The sequence below is a fragment of the Saccopteryx leptura genome, chromosome 6 (genome assembly GCF_036850995.1).
Source record: "Saccopteryx leptura isolate mSacLep1 chromosome 6, mSacLep1_pri_phased_curated, whole genome shotgun sequence".
Classification (NCBI taxonomy): Eukaryota; Metazoa; Chordata; class Mammalia; order Chiroptera; family Emballonuridae; genus Saccopteryx; species Saccopteryx leptura.
In genome coordinates this window covers 177815317-177833124 of record NC_089508.1, presented here as the reverse complement: position 1 = coordinate 177833124, position 17808 = coordinate 177815317, and the positions used below count along the sequence as shown (strand labels likewise).

The 17808-nt window shown below is 35.6% G+C and overlaps 1 protein-coding gene across 3 annotated transcripts in view; it reads left to right on the top strand.

Moving 5' to 3' along the window:
* The window catches only part of CLINT1 (clathrin interactor 1), a 58271-nt gene extending 47117 nt beyond the window's left edge, over positions 1 to 11154 (top strand). The window contains exons 9-12 of one of the 3 annotated variants that reach the window (XM_066341511.1): positions 2899 to 2973; positions 6169 to 6461; positions 8353 to 8503; positions 9436 to 11154. In XM_066341511.1, coding sequence (XP_066197608.1) covers positions 2899 to 2973; positions 6169 to 6461; positions 8353 to 8503; positions 9436 to 9782 — 866 coding nt within the window. In that variant the 3' untranslated portion in view covers positions 9783 to 11154. Of the gene's footprint in view, positions 1 to 2898; positions 2974 to 6168; positions 6462 to 8298; positions 8504 to 9435 lie in introns of all 3 variants that reach the window. The other 2 variants (XM_066341510.1, XM_066341512.1) reach the window with 2 other exon arrangements.
* The last annotated feature ends 6654 nt before the right edge of the window (positions 11155 to 17808 follow it).

Below are 17808 nucleotides of genomic sequence, written 5' to 3'. Positions count from 1 at the left end.
TCCCAGTGTTCTTGAATTATCATGTTGAACTCAGACTCCCTATAGTATGGATGGAGAAGAATAATATTTGCTATAGGTAAGTTATGAACACAGTATAATTTCAGTTTAGCTGTTAGAAGGTAGAACAGTAGAATAACTGAGGAGGTGATTATCTGCAACATTACATTCAGGATGTGACAAAAATAAGTTTGACGTTGTCATCTACAGTACTCAGTGCTTTTATCTGCATAATGTATTTTCCTGTAGCCCAGATTGAATAAGATTTGAAAATTTCTAACTTGCTTGGCATAATAAATTACATATTGATGCTTATTCACTGCTTGAAGAAAACTAAAATAACCCCCAATTTTCAAATCCCTTAATGTTACAGTAAATGATTAACTATCATTTTGTTACCTACCAGAATACTTTGATCAGTATTTTGAACATGAGGGAACATTACAGAAGACAACTTATGAATATTAAGCAGCAACTGTTTGCAACATTCATTTCCCTGCTGTTTTTTATTAATATCTGTGCTTGTTCAAATAGTTTAAAATATAGGTCACTGATCTTTTGTACCCCTCGTCACATTTTATCTTGATGTACATACCTATAAAGAAGAGGAAAACAAATCACTGTGATATCATCCTTTGGATAAAGCAAAAGTAGATGTGTGGACTATAGTGTTGATAGGAGTGGAGAACCTTGGCCTTGGTGGGATGGAAATTAGTTCATGCTGAGTGAAGATATATGTGAATATGTGCATCTGTAATGAGGTGAAAGAATGAAGAATTAGTTATGCCTGCTGATAGTTGACTACAGTAAATGTGCATTAAAAAGAAATACTCAATACACATGTATCAGAAACTGATTTGTTCCTTTTATTACTGCTGGCCATTTATTAAGAAGGGGAGATGGTTCTAGTTTAATTAACTCAGTTGAGTGTAGCAGATGGGGCAGAATGTCTTGCAGCGATAAGACAATTCAGAAATGGCACCAGATGTTGGAAGCTGTCCCTGGTGGTGTTTGAGTGCAGCCCAGATGTTCCAGTCCCACCTGGCTAGTTTCTAAGCACTGCAGGCTAAGCAGCTGTGATGTAACCTATATAATGTTCGCATAACACTAAAAGTACCATTATTGAACTGCTGCTCTATACTTACTTCTATGGTTGTGACTCTTAAGAGGTGAAATCTTTAAGGACAAACAAAAATAAGGACAACTATTTAAGATTTTAGATTCTTTGGCTATTGCTATTTAATTGATAATGGAGAAAAATGGAATATTAAAATTTAATATGATGTTATTGCTCAAATTGGAGATAAAAGTAAATATTCTTACACATGTAGTGCCTACAAATAAAAATTTGTATGAGATGTTATGCACATAGAGATTGATTTGTAACCTTAAGGTTTGGCTCTCACCCTTTTAAAAACACCAGTGTAGAAGTAGCAAAAAGCTATTATTTTTCTATGCAATAAAAACTCAAATATTTGCTTGCTCATGAATAAACAAGAATTTTTTCCCTATCTTATTTTTTTTATTTTGAACCTATATAAAATTTGCCACATTTTCTTTCTCTTTATTTAGTTCTTTGTTGTTGTTTTATTGTGTACCATTTAAGAGAGAATTGCAAACGTCATGACATTTTGCCCCTAAAATACTTCAACATATATCTTACAAGATCATTCTCCTTTATAATCACAGTATAATAATCATCTCACAAAAATTAGGGGTTATTTTATTGCTTCATATTCATTGTTAAATATCTCCTAATTTTTGTGGAAATTTTACATTAAAACAGTATCATTGTCTAATAATATACAGACCATGTTTGGATTTCCCTGGTGTCTCAATTATGTCCTTTCTGGATAGCACTTTTTTTATACAAATCCAGAGTCTAGTCAAGGATCACACATTTCATTTACTTGTCATATTTCTTTAGGCTCCTTTAATTTAGAGCAGTCCCAGTCTTTTTTGTCTTTTATGATGTTGACATTTTCTGAAGTCTTAAGAGTTGTTTTACAGAATGTCCTCAATTTGTATTTGTCTGATTCATTTTTCATCATTAGATATTTGGCAGGAATTTCTAAATGGGTGACAATTGCCCTTTCAGTTCCTTTCTCTAGAGCAGTGGTCCCCAACCTTTTTTGGGCCACGGACCAGCTTAATGTCAGAAAATATTTTCACAGACCAGCCTTCAGGGTGGGACGGATAAATGTATCATGTGACCGAGACAAGCGCCAAGAGTGAGTCTTAGATGGACGTAATCTGGTTATTTTTTAAAAATAAAACAGCGTTCAGACTTAAATATAAATGAAACAGAAATAATGTAAGTTATTCTTTCTCTGCGGACCAGTACCAAATGGCCCATGGACCGATACCGGTCCGTGGCCCAGGGGTTTGGGACCACTGCTTTAGATGGCCCATGAATACTACAATATTTTGTCTGATTATTGAGTTTGTTCACTTAAGTGATTATCCATCAGTTTCTCCATTGTAAGAGTAGTTTTGTCCCTTTGTATTTACTAAATAATCTGTGGGATGATGTTTTGAAAGGATGTGACTATCTTATTCCCCAGCAGCATTTCATCCATTGTAGATTCTTATAAAGAGTGTAATTATAATTATAGGCTGGATAAATTGCATGTCCATCCACATGATGTTCATGAATGTAAGTGAGGGATAACTTTAACCACAGTTGTACTATCAGTTATCCGACTACATACAGAACTAAAGTGTAAGCTTAAAGGGAACATAGTGACATGAAAACCTGGATCAACAAACTACCTTTTAGGATGGGTCTGGGCCCTCTACTAGTGGGTATTTTTTAAGTGGCGCTAAAATGGCATCCTGAAATTACTATCCATTGTTCTGTGGTTATAACAGTGTAACTTTGTCCTCATACTTAATTTCTAGGAGGATCAGCTGACTTATTTGGTGGATTTGCTGACTTTGGCTCAGCTGCTGCATCAGGCAATTTCCCTTCCCAAGGTATGATCAGATCTGATTGGCCAGAAATCTAGGGGTGGTAAAAAGGCTATCAAAACAAAACTCCCTCCCACATCAGCTTATTTTTGGCAATTTTTTTCCCTTGTAGTATTTATTATATAATTCCTAATGAATTTACTCAAAAGTATATTATTGGGCCAGATGAATTGTGCCAAATGAATTAATTATGCCAAATGAATAATTTGGTAACAATCAGGTGCACCTAAATAAAATTGTTCTTTTTCATGAGTAACTCCTCATTTCTTTTTTTGGTGGTGAGGGGATAGTAGGGAGTGTGAATAAGCATAAATAACCTCATTTTAGTAGCAAGGGTGTTGTAGTTTTACATTTAGCTTATGATATTCATGAATGAGACTCAGGGGCCTTTTCTTTGGGCAGGCTGTCTTACTAAAATTCATTTCCTTGTAATTCAGATATCTTAAGAGCATTTCTATGAAAAATAACTTCATTTTGACACATCCTTAAGTATTGAGCAGTTAAACCTCAGGCAAAGCTTCCTCACTCCATGTTAGATGAGAAATTTTAAAATGTGCTAGACTTACTGTGGTGACCATTTAACAATATATAAAAATATGGAATCATTATGTTGTATATGCCTCCAACTTTCTACAATAGGGACTCATAGATTCCCAAAGTTAAACAGCTACCACAGTATATGGCAGAAGTAGTAAATAAAAATATTAATTTTAAAAGGGAGGAAAAGGTAAGCCATTTACCTTAATTCTTGATGTTTAAGCCTATATTTTTCTTGGATATTGATTTTTATTTTTTGCCTTTTAGAAAACTGAAGTATAATTAACAAAAAATTTAGAGATAAACGTCTTAAACAGGAGGCGAGGCAGGGAGGAAAGATGTAATTTGACCAAATTAGTCGTTACTCATTTCAAGTAGAGTTATCATTGTTATGTTAAATGGGTTAAAATTTGTATTTAGTAATGTCTGGTTTAGGTTTGTAAGGATTTAGGGAAAAAAGAGGCATGATTTTAATGTGGTTTGGGGTTATTTTGACAGCCTACTTGTGTAAATTTCAAGTATTTCTCAGAAACCAGAATTGTGGAGTAATTAACTGCTTCTTCTAGAAGTGTGGTTATGCCTTCCAAGGTTTAATATCTTACTTTAGGCAAATGAAAGTGGAAGATAAACATTGCTGTAATTTTACAGACTGCCTGTGTAATTCTCAAAGTTTTTATATTTATAAAGTTGCCTACTATGCAAATAATTCAAATATATTAATGTTGCAAAGTGATACATCTCTTCATCTGTATGAATGTGATTAATATAACTTGATCACCATTACGCAAGGGGCTAAACTGTTGCAACAATGATTAATCATTTCTGAACAATATATGCCCCACTAGAAATATCTTCCTCCCATGATTAATCATCTCATATAAAGTTTTCAGATGGGGCAACATGTTTTGTCCTAGTTTCCATTCTATTTCTGTTTTATCTATCAAGCAAATAGAAAATCAGCATAAAGTTTACCTTTATTCAACAATCTTCCTTAAACTAGTTTAAATTGTTTAATATATAGAACTAATTGTAAAACTCTTAATTCAGTCTCTTTTGTAAATAAGATCAAAGGCATGTTTTAGTAAAACCCTGGGGTAATGAATATTAGCCCAGTTCTTGTATTAAATTGTTGGTAGAGCTTGGGTTTCTAAGTGAGTTATTTTCTCTATTGAGGGCACTTACATTTTAATATGGTAACAGAAGAATATAATTTTAACGTTTTAATGTTCTCTTGATATTTAGTATAATGAGACACAGTATCGCAGTGGTTGGTTACCTTTTCACCTAGAAAAAAATGTATTTCCAAGTTGTAAGGGAACAGGAGTGCAAAGAGATGGTGGTAATTAACTTGGAAACTCATACTGTTTGCTTTCAGATGTGACAGTTTATATGTAGCTCTTTATTCACCTTTGTTTTTTCAACTTCCATTAATTCATATATATCTTTAATGAAAGGTTTATTTACTTAGAATTGTGTATAACCTAGTTAAAAAACTTTTGAAAGTAACATTTGCCTTTATATTTATTGTGTTCCAAGTTGTTAATATTCCGTATGAAGAATTTATAAACTTGACTTACACTCTGTATGACATACCTGAAAGAAAGAGAATGGCTCTGCCTTGTCTTTTCACAGTTAATCCAAAGTAAAAATAACAAACCTTCAATGACACTTAACTGTGTGTTAAATTATTCACTCTTTACAACTTAGATTTGTTTCTTTTGTTGTTCTTTTTTTTTAAGTGAGCCACAGAGAGGGTTAAGTAGCTTGCTCAGGGTTACACAGCTATTAAGGTACAAAATCCATACTCTTAAACAGCAGTCTTGTAATCAACATATTATCAACTTTTATATTACTGAATACATTAAATCTTAAACTTGTTGTAATTATACTTTGAAGTGTAGTGATACTCTTTCTTTTCCCTCTTAAGACTATCCTCCATGTTTTATTTAAATAGCTGCAGTCCTATTTGAAGCAAGCAATGTACTAAGGTTATATATGTCATGGCTATCTACAGCCCTTTGTTAAGAGCATGGCCAAATGAGTGAGAACTTCTTGCATAAATTTACTAACCCTACTCTTAATTTTGCTGAGTTTTTTTCTCCATGCTTTTCTGCTTTTGTTTCATAAATTTAATCTAATGGAATTGGGGTTTTATTTACATGAAACAGTATAAATTGTAGTCTGATTTCTCATTGAACCTTTCCAGATAATAAATGAATGAAATGAGTTGAATTCTCTGATATTACTGTCTCCTTGCATGAGAATTCTGGATCTCCCAGTAAAAAGTTTAACCAGTTATTTCTCCTTGCTTTCTGGGGTTCTGGGGTCGCAGGTAGTTCATATTTGTTTAGCTGGAACCATATTTGATGTGCGAACTTAGGCTGAAGGGAAGTTTTGATTGTACTTTCTATGTGTCACCTCAGACCTGCTGAGAGATGGATTTTACTTTATCTGTGGGAGTTTAATTTTTTTCTTTGTCACCTTGTTAACACTCATGGAATATTCATGAGAGAATAATGTCCAGATGGAGATGGTACCTGCAGATGTTAATCTGGATGGACACAGATCAGCTCTAATTTGTTTCAGTTCGTAGACTGTTATATTTGTACTGTGCACTTCAGAAAGTTTCTTACCCTTCTTCCTCTCTCTCTCTCTCTTTCTCAGTAGCTGCAACTAGTGGGAATGGAGACTTTGGTGACTGGAGTGCCTTCAACCAAGCCCCAGCAGGCACTGCGCCTTCCAGTGGAGAGCTCTTCGGCAGTGCCTCGCAATCGGCTGTGGAACTTACCAGTGGCTCCCAGCCGGCGTTAGGCCCAACTCCAGCTGCCTCAGGTTCTTCAGACCTGTTTGATCTTATGGGCTCATCCCAGGCAACCATGACATCTTCCCAGAGTATGAATTTCTCTATGATGAGCACTAATACTGTAGGGCTGGGTTTGCCCATCTCAAGATCACAGGTGAGTTGTCTGCCTCCCTTGGAAATTATGACTCATAATTTTTGAGATGCTCCAACTAATCTAGTGGTAGATTAGCATTTTACACGTTTTTCCCTGATATCGTCATTTGAGGTCTAAAGGGCAAGTCTCTCACTTCTCTTGTAATCCATGCAGTCAACCGTGGTGCCTTGCACAGCAGAGACATTTGCTAAAATTTATTGAATTAGTTTAAAAAGTAGTACTTAATAGTTTTAAAAAATTTTAGAATAAGGAATAGTGATCCCAGCATACCTCATAGATAATCCAGGTTTGATTACAGACCACCACAATAAAATAAATATAGTAAAGCAAGTCACATGAATTTTTGGTTTTCCATTGCACTTAAAAGTTATGTTTGTATACTGTAGTCTGTTAAGTGTGCAATAGCATAATGTCTAAAAAAACAATGTATATACCTTAATTTAAAAATACTTTATTACTAAAAATGCTAACCATCATCTGAGCCTTCATTCAGTGAGTCGTAATCATTTTGCTGGCAGAGGGTCTGGCCTCAACATGTGTCTGCCAAGTATAATAAAAAGAGGTATTCCTGTATTGGCTTTGCCTGTGACCAGCATTCACTCAATTAAATCTCTGTGTTCTTTAGGAAGCATCACTTACTGGTTGCAAACAATCATTGCTAATAAAAAAAAATCATTCACTAAAATAATGAACATACTTCCATCTTCTGGGCCTGCTCTGCATTATATAATGTTTATATAGGCTTTTCTTTCAGCTCTTATTTTCATAAAGGAAAATTAAAAGTGGGAGCTTTTTAATTCATTTTTTATAGTTCTATCTAAATGACCTAATATTAGCTTAGAATTTGAGTAAATGTAGGTTTAGAATATATATATCTGAGTTGTACCAGGAACTTGCTATTTTTTGATTGAAGCTATTTACAATATTTGTGTATGATGCTGATTACGCATTTTAATGTGTAGATTCCCTCTTTTGGGTGTTAAGATGAAGGAAGAGTAAAAGAAGCAGAAGGTGACTGCTCTTTATAACAGAAATTAGATCTAACATTAAGGAAAGGGACATGAAAACCACACCAATACCTTTAAATTGAAATATGCCCCTCTGAACAAGCACAAGCCAGTTTATTTTTGAGTTTCTTTTATATGATCTAAGTATAAAGCCAATCTTCTTATTTGCAACCTTAGTTCCAACCATGTTGTGATTCTTTGCATTGGTACATTTTAAATTGTTCCTATTGCTATTCCTTTCCCCTTTTTTCTTCAGTTATCCTTTGTCACTAACTACCAGGCACCTCTGCTTCTTCTCCCGAATTTCTCCTTTCTCCTGAATTGGTCCATATATATCAAGCTCAATTAGTCAATAGATAAGTATATGGATTAGGGAAATATCAGTCAGGATATATGAAACATAATTTGCTGTTTTGATTGTTGCTTTCTATAATAGGAGAAATCATATTCTGAAGTCCATTTTGTAAGAATAAATATTCTACTTGTATATTTCCTTAAAGCTATACTAACCTAAAGTTGATAGTTGTCGATAGTTGTCCTGGGTGGGTGGCTTCTGGGCTTTGGGTGATGGGAGGATAATTGTTCATGTAAATATGTTGTTTATTTCTGCCCCAAACATGATTTGGACTTCAGAAAAACATTTTAGGGAAGTAAGTGATTCAGGATATTGAAGACCTTAACATAGAACATTTGTAGTTCTTTTTAGTTTGAAGAGTTTATTACAAAGTTTAGTATATATTTAGATATTTGGAGTTACTGTGATTAAACTGCCATCCCATAATCTATATAGAGCAGATGCTTAATTTTTAGAGCATTTTTCTATTTTCCAGCCTTTGCAAAATGTTAGCACAGTGCTGCAGAAGCCTAATCCTCTCTATAATCAGAATACAGATATGGTCCAGAAGTCAGTCAGCAAAACCTTGCCCTCTACTTGGTCTGACCCCAGTGTAAACATCAGCCTAGACAACTTACTACCTGGTATGCAGCCTTCCAAACCCCAGCAGCCATCGCTCAATACAATGATTCAACAACAGAGTAAGTTGCCACAGATTTCCCAGTTCTTTGTGTACATGTAATCTTTTGCCCTGATGCCAGGATTGCTTCAAGCCATGAATAAAATACATAACACGCTATACTGATAGCAACTGTGTGTTCACTTAAGATTTTTTTCAAATAATACTTGTTATTCCTCCTGCCATGTTGAATTACTTTGTATTTTACTCTTGGCATGAAATAAAAATATTTGTTGTAAAATTTTTGTCAGATTAGGCAAATATGACAAAGATACAAAAATCATCTGCATTCCAAATCCAAGGATGATCGCCATTGTCACATTTTTTTCCATCTTTTCTGACTATTTTTAATACTTGAGACCATTCTATATTTTCTTTCTTGCAGTTCTTATTCAACATTAAATTATCATTTTTTGTGTATTGAATATTCTTTAAAAATTTTTGGATATTTATAGTTATCATCATATCAGTGTACAATTCTTCTATTGTTGGTTACTTTGGTTATTTCCAGCTTTCTGCTATTATAAAGACCTCCATGGTTTTGTTTGTATAAATCTTTGTGCTTGTGGGTTTTTTCCTTAATGTAATATTCTAAAAATATGTAGAATGAGTCAAAGGATATAAACTTTTTTTAAGGTTTTTGGTACACAATAGATCTTGACAACTTATTAGGTTGGATTCCACAACAGATTTTGTGGGAATGATTTTAAAATACCTCATGTTTTTCTCCAGCCCACTCTTACTGTTTCTACATTTTGGGGAGATCAGAGCTAACAGCCACTAAATATTTCTCAAGAATAAACAATGCAAGTTAATTGATTTCTTATAAAATCACTAAAAGAATTATATTGGGGCTTACAGGAAATGATGGTCAGAAAGATTATATTAGTTTTTTGCTCTATGAATCTAACAATTCAATGTGTTAAAGTTATTTTGTCTCTTTTCTTCTGGTAGATATGCAGCAGCCTATGAATGTGATGACCCAAAGTTTTGGAGCTGTGAACCTCAGTTCTCCATCGAACATACTTCCTGTCCGGCCCCAGACTAACACTTTGATGGGGGGACCCATGCCAATGAGCATGCCCAATGTGATGACTGGGGCCATGGGAATGTCCCCTCTTGGAAATACTCCAATGATGAGCCAGAGCATGATGGGCATGAACATGAACATAGGGATGTCAACTGCTGGGATGGGCCTGACGGGTACAGTGGGAATGGGCATGCCCAACCTAGCCATGGCTTCTGGAACTGTGCAGCCCAAGCAAGATGCCTTTGCAAATTTCGCCAACTTTAGCAAATAAGAGATTATAAAGGAGCAGATTGAATGAAGGATTTTTAGTGGTGCAGATAGGTGATGTTGGGATGGAAAATGCTAATCAACTTCCCTCTTCTCAATTAATTAAAATAAACCTATGTAAAGAACCAAAAACGCTGTTTTATAAAAGTGAAATATCTAGTATTTCAGATGGACAGGCAAGGGCACTTCAAATAAGGCAGTCGATCATTTTTCCCAGTGAGAACTGACCAATGGGGTAGTGAGACCATTGAAAGAAAGCCTTTATAAATTGAAGAGCCCATTTTAACATCATAGTTTGTGGGAAGACGGGAATAGGGCTGAATAAATGTTTGAAACTCTAATTTTATACTTTTCTTTTCCTGAGGAACTTGATTTTTCTGTCCCTGAAACACCTTGTCATAATGGATCTGTTCCTTTTACTACCACTCTTGAGTCCATATATGAAATCATTAAAGTTGGATGATCAGTTTTTTATAAAAAAATATATTTTTATCCAAAAAAGGCATACATATGTGATTATGGCTAAATCAAAGGTAACTGGAATGTATATACTTTTGCTAATGTTCCAGCAACACTGCTATTAATTACACTATCCAAATTTTTATTGTAACAAAACCTCTTTAAGTAATTGGTGATAGCTATGGGACTTTTTCCATAACTTCTGCTCTAGTTATCCTGTGCAGAACTAGGAAAAATATTTTTTTCAGGACTGCTCTATGGTTTCCTTTAAAAGAAAAAACACCCTCCAGTATTTTTGTTTTTAACGGTCATTATTTACAATTTGCAGTGATTAACTTGGCAAGGCTTCCTTCCATGTTTGTCCCTGTAGCTACCATTTTACAGTTAGCAACAGTCAAAAGAGAAAATTATTTATTTTTATTTTTTTGGTGTCTTTTCAAAAATGGAAAAGATAAAAATCATTAAGACCTTAAGTTAAATATAAATGTTAGAACTCAACAATGTTGGCTTTTAGATTTTATACAGTATTTGTTTTGTTTTGGTTTCGAGTGTATATAATATGACATTAGCAAAATGGTTCCAATAGAGAAGTTAAATATATATTCTTAAAGGAGACCTGTAGCAGTCAAAGATTTTATTGATTTAATGACAAATAAAGGCAATTAATTAAAATGATTGTTTTCCTGCTGTAATTCTGCATTAAGCTCACATGAGAAATCATGATTCTAGAGTTTGGAATGCAAAACTATTCCACCCTCAAGCTGGAAATATTTTTTAAAATAAATACATAATATAGGCATCAAATTATTACCTCCCCACTTTGTGTTGGAATTTTTTTATTAAATTGGTAGAACTTTGTTTCCATTGTATTCATAATGTTCTGTTACATGTAACATTAAAATGTTCATTAAAATCAATGTTGAACTGCTTTTTCTTTCACTCTCTTTGACATTTGAGATTGTTTGGGGAAAAATAATTATAATTTGGGCAAAGTAATTTTTATAAATAATTTAAAATTATTTAATGTCTTCTCTAGTTTTTCTTATCAGACTCCACTGTTAGGAATTAAAAATGAAGCAGCAAAGATATCCTGACCCACTCCATTCTTGCTAATGTTCTATCTACAACATTTCTAATTAGGCAGAAATTCATGTACTTCTGCTAAGTGGTAATGAAAAGTGATTCATTTGCTGAATAAGAGATGAGAGAGTGTAATTAGCTGACTGCGGTTTTTAATCTTTCAACAATTCACTTGTTTAAATTAGTCTCAAAGAATAAGAGCTTTCAAGTGTTGTTACTTCAGAGCAGTCAAGCCAGGCTCCGGTGGCAGTATGGAGAATATCCTCACTGATATTTAAAACCCATAATCTTAAGTGAGTTTTTCTATAAAATAAGAGATATAGCATCACCTTTATATGGTTCTTGGCGAAATAAGTATTTTGTTTCTAAACTTTTGTGTTTAAAATTTTTTTTTCTAATAAAATGAAGATTTATCTCAAGCATTTTTCTGTACTATGATTTCTTCCTATGTTGTGTCTGGACAGAAGGAAGCTCCCACCTCAGGCATTGCACCTCAACATACAGTTTGCTATCTTACCTGTATTTTTTGTTTCAGAGCCCATGAAAGCAAAACAAGACTTGCCTCACTGGAGGTCCATCCACTGTAATAATGATTTGTCTCTGTTACTAAGGGATACTTCAAAGAAAAGTTCTAATACCCCAAGATCATTTGGAGTTGGCAACAAAATACTCTCCTTTAGTAATCTATTGGGCTCTTTTGCCTATCGTATACTCCCTTTCCTTTTCAACAGCTTCTCTGTTAATATCTACTTTTCATTCTGCCTAATATTTTGGGGGGTGGAGGGGGAAATAGTTATTGTGAGTCTCCACTGCCACTCCAGATGCACTTTTACTTCTGTGATATGATCTTCAGGAACCATAAATGAACACAGTGTTCTAGTACAGTATTATTTTGAATGTTTCCTTTACTGTTTAACATAAACTGCCTGAATGATATCGATAATGGTATTGGTTTTGTGGTAGTCACTAATAAGTTGAGACCTAGAATTACTTGTATTTGGAGGGAAGGGTTAATACTTTTTTCCTTCTCAAATATTTATATGAAACACATTGGTAAAGCTAACTGTCCTTATGAGCACACCTTATGGCAAATGGGCTTCTGTGATAAACTGGCTTTGTGTTTCAGCCCTCCTGGGAGACAGCACTGTATTGTGGAAAGAGCTTGGACTTGGAAGCAGACAGCTCACTGGTTGACACCTGGTCAATTACCTGACTTCTCTGGGCCCTAATACATTTTTTTTTTCTGTGAACTTAAAATCTGGAAGTGTGAATAATTAACTAAAATGATGAGTGAAATCCACCAGCACTGACATATTTGCTTTAAATGTTTCTCTGCTTCCCATTTTTATGTAAATGCACTTACATATCAAAAACTTGCTGTACTAAAAACTTCATGTGCGTGTCATTTAGTACTACACAGCAAACTAAAATTCATTCTTCCTAAAAGCAGTGTGTAGTGCAGAAAGCCTGAGGGACTTGTACTAACCTGATTTCTAATTGAGGATTTTCCTATCTGCCTGAATTTTAATTCCACTTTCTTTTTTTAAAAGAAAGGAAATTGTAAATAGCTGTTTTGTAAATGTGTTGACTCATGTCTCCTACCACATTAGTGCAGATGTGAGGGAAAAACTACAAAAGTGAGCTCCTGGTGTGAGATTTGCCACACTAATAACCCTCAGAATGGTCTCAGCTTTTAGAAGTAGAGAACTCAATTTTTTATTGACTTCTTGCAGATTTGTTAACTAAGTTCTTGCTATTCTTCTAATAACCCAGTTAAGCAATCAGATATAAAGGTGGAAAGAAAAATATCTATGAAAGAGAATTTTTGGTTGACTTAATTCGTTATGACCTTAATTCTGTGCGTCTTTAATAACGGTGGCCTTGCTAATGCCGTGTCCCTCTTAGACATTGGTAGCTAGTTGCACCCTTTACTCTGTGCTGCTTAGGGGGAAGGTGGTGGGCGCTGGGAATCAGCATGAAGCCAATTCAGATGCTTAGCTTCCCAGGGATTTGGGAGGGATCTGAAAGTCAATGGCAAACGGCTTTCATCTGTGACTAAAATAATTGTCATTACTTTAAATGAGGCCTGGACTATGAAACCCTATAATTCTTTCCCATTTGATTTTTCTTAACCATACATCTTGCAGTTGTGTTCTTTAAGGGTTTCAAGCACACTCTTCACCTTGTAATGAGATAAGAGTGCTCAGAGTTGGTATAAGGAGCAATATGGTCTCAGGACCCTTTTTACACTCTTAAAAATTATTAAGGATGCACTGTCCAGGTGGCTCCCTTGGTTAGAGCATCACCGTGAAGGGCAGAAGTTGCCGGTTTGGTCCCCCATCAGGGCACACAGAAACAGATTGATGTTCCTGTCTCTTTCTCCCTCCCTAAAATCAATCAATAATTAAAAATCATTAAGGACCCCAAAGAGCTTTTGTTTTTATGGGTTATATCTGTCGGTATTTACTGTATTCACAATAAAAACTGAGAAACTTTAAGAGTATTGATTTTGCAGTAACCCATTACCTGTCAAATTACAATTTTATAAACTATATTTTCTAGAATAAAAATCTGTGAAGAGTGGCATTGGTTTTACATTTTTGAAAGTCTCTGAATTACCTGGCTTAATAAAATAGAGCTGGGTTCTCCTATCTGCTCCTGCATTCAGTCTAATGGGCTATGGGTTTTAATGGAAGTATGATACATGGGAAACGTCCAGGCTCAGGGACACATGGTTGGAAAGAGTGGAACCTCGCAGGTCCCCTGAATGGGTCTCAGGCTCCACAGTGGTCCCCAGGCCCCACTTGGGGAACTGCTGCTATTGTGAATTAATGGAGATTATTTCCAAGTAGCTGTGTACCCCTTTGCTTGATTTATTCTGGTTTATAAAGTGATCTACCTGAGGTACAACGAACTTAGTTTCCCCCTTCACTTCAGTCACAAGCAAAAGGCCTGTCACGTGAGATTGCTCTCTGGATACTGAATATTAAAAATTGGTGCCACCATACCTTTTGCTCAGTTTTTTAGAATATCTCTTCTGATATATAGTGCACATTTACTAGTTTTTATAAGTATGAAGAAGTAAGTTTCTTACCCACTTTGGGTTTTTTAGAAAAGCTTAGACTGAGAGACTGAGTGTTGCACTTGGTGAACCTCTTTTTTCTGTCTTTTGAGAAGAGGGAATATATTGGGTCAATCCTGAAGGCCTGGCAACCTGGTACACTGTTCTCTGGCAAACACTTCACAGAGGATATGGCTGCAGAAAGAGTGCATCCATGTTCATAATGTTCCCTAGAAGTCCTACATAACTTTGACCCCCGAGACTAGAGGAGTCCCGCCCGGTTTCCATCCATTTCATGAAATGGCAGTAGCGAGCTTTGTGGGCACCTGATATACACCAGCTCCCTTCATTCTCACAACCTGCGGAACAGTGACCTCTCTCTGATAACAGCATAGGCACGTCAGAGATGAAATAGCCAAAAGTGGCTCTGAAAAGATTGCTGTGCCGGTCCCCAAACTGAAGACTGTTGATTTGCAATTCCTGACCACCACCGTCAGCCTTCAGTAAGACTGTTCAGTAAAGTTTTCACTACAGAAAGAGGAAGGGAATCCTAGACAGAATTCCCTCAGATCCCAGAAGAGCTTCGTTTTGGAAACTAGTGCATTTTGTAGGCAAGGGGTCAATTTTTGTTAATGAATGAGACACTGAAGATGTGATCTTTTGTGTCTGGTAATTTATATACCAGTTTTATTAAACTATTTCCTAAAATGTAGCTAAAATAGTAGGTTGTGGAGTGGGTTCCAGTCCTAGATTTTATTTTTATGATATTTTCACTTGTCAATCTTCAAAAATTAAATCAAGAAAAGCAAGACTAAAAAGTCATGATAAAAATGTAGAAAATCCAAACCCTCCCAGCTAGGAAATGAGACTGCCATATAGCAATAGGCCACTAAACCAGAGAACCACTACCCAAAATTCCTTCCATGTGTTTACCAGAGTTCCCATGTGCCTACTGCCTGCCCCATCTTCAGTTATATACCACGGTGACTACACGTGGAAGTGTGTGCGTGTATAAGTGTTCTGAAGGAGATAACCAAATTGCTGTTACACAGGAACAGGAGAGGCCTAATCTAGACAGGGTCACTCAAAAAGGCCTCTCCGAGAAGGAAGCTTTTATGCGGCGATCTGAGAATGATGAAGAGGAGCCAGCCATGTGGACTACACAAGGGAAGACCAAACGGAGAAAGAACCTTATGAAGTTTAGTGGGTGGAGCTGGAGCTCAATGGAAGAGGGATAGAACCGAGGAGACAGGCAAGGTGGTAATGACATACTTGGTGTCTAGGGTGCTGAGATAAATGATTACTTCACTCTCCTCAAAAGTTCCTCAGAGAGGGCTATGACCACCAGCGATGGTCTATTCTGAAGGTCCCATTTGCTTTCATTGCCATGGTTGTCATAGGACTTCCTTTGAAAAAGTTGACTTGGACTTTAAAAATCTTGAATGGAAAATTTGCATGACAATAGTTATTTAACTGTCAATTAATAATGAAATATGTTAACAGTTCATTTATATATATAAGATGAATTTTTATATTTAAGGGGGCATTTGTAAGTACAAATTGAGTATTTCAAACACTGATAACATTCATTTGCATATTATAGTTTACGGAGTGGATCTGCACATTTCCTTCCAGCTCTTCACAACGGCCCTAAGCTAAGAAGGCAGGACAGTCACTATCCCCTCATTACAGATGAGGAAACAGGCTCCGAAAGATCAAAGTAGTGAAGCCAGGTCTCCAAGGACAGGTCTTTGGAATCCAAATCCAGTTTTATTCCACCACCCTCATTACTCCTCTAGTATTTCAGACCTTTTAATAAAGGTTGTACATGCCATGCCATTCAGATAAACTGTCAGCTTTTTCTTGCTTACCCCTGATCTCTGACTACGTTGTTTCAGATGCCATGAAACACTCCACACATAGTAGACAGCTAGTAAATGGTTGTAAAATATAATTTTTTAGTAAGCACTGAGTGAAATCTATTTGCATTTCTAAAGGTCAACAATAGGAGCAAGCAAAAACTGATCTCTTCTGAAGAGTAAACTTTTTGTTTGTTTTGAAAAAATGGTGATAGGACTTAGACCAGGGGTCCCCAAACTACGGCCCGTGGGCCACATGCGGCCCCCTGAGGCCATTTATCCGGCCCCCGCCACACTTCTGGAAAGGGCACCTCTTTCATTGGTGGTCAGTGAGAGGAGCATAGTTCCCATTGAAATACTGGTCAGTTTGTTGATTTAAATTTACTTGTTCTTTATTTTAAATATTGTATTCGTTCCCATTTTGTTTTTTTACTTTAAAATAAGATATGTGCAGTGTGCATAGTGATTTGTTCATAGTTTTTTTTTTTAGTCGGCCCTCCAATGGTCTGAGGGACAGTGAACTGGCCCCCTGTGTAAAAAGTTTGGGGACCCCTGACTTAGAATAAGATAGTAGCCAAATCTCAAAAGCAAAAGTTTCAGCAGATTTGTAACAGTATAACACAGTTTCCATCAGTGGTTAGAAGACATGGTAAGAGCAAGCCACAGGAAAGGTGGAGACTTTACATTGCTTGCTTAAGGATCCATTTCAAAAAGTGCACTGCATGCTTTCTAAAGATGTGTGCTCTTGCCTGACCTGTGGTGGCACAGTGGATAAAGTACCAACTTGGAATGTTAAAGTCACTGGTTTGAAACCCTGGGCTTGCCCAGTCAGGGCACCTATGAGAAGCAACTGCTACCAGTCATGCTACCAGTCAATGCTTCCTGCTCTCCCCCCTGCCCTCGCCTCTAAAATCAATAAATAAAATCTTAGAAAATAATTGATCTTATTTTTGTGCTCTTGGCAATGTTTTATTTGATCCTGAGATTCTTGCACTTGAGAAACAGATTTGAGATAGCAGCAACCAAGTAAAAGTAGAAATGGAATGTCTAGATTTAAGTTGTTCTCAAGGAAACATTTGAGTTGACATCTTTAGATGGGTTTTAAAGGGCATTTAGAAATACCTGGCAATTTGAAAACCCTAGTTTGATTGCCAATAATTAAACTATCTTATTTTTTATAGGAAAAAATACAAACTTAATGAAAAATATAAGATGAAGTTTGAGGCATAAGTTACACAAATAACCATCTTTTATAGGAAAGTGATAAGATTAGAGAAAAGAAATATTAAAGTATTTTTACTTTTAATTAATTTACTAGGTATATCAGTGTTATCCTTTGGACTTCATTCCCATAATGAACCAAGGAAAGGATATTGTAACTGAAATTTACCTTTTACATACTTTTAATTCCTCCAACATAAAAGTGTGTTTATGTATGTTTCCATACATACACTATCTGTCTCTTTATATAAATATATAATAAAGGTTGGCTCTTAAATACTGTCTCTTTACCAAAATTTTTAGATGTCCCGAGAGTTCCAAGATTTAAATGATAAAAAGGGTGCCATAAG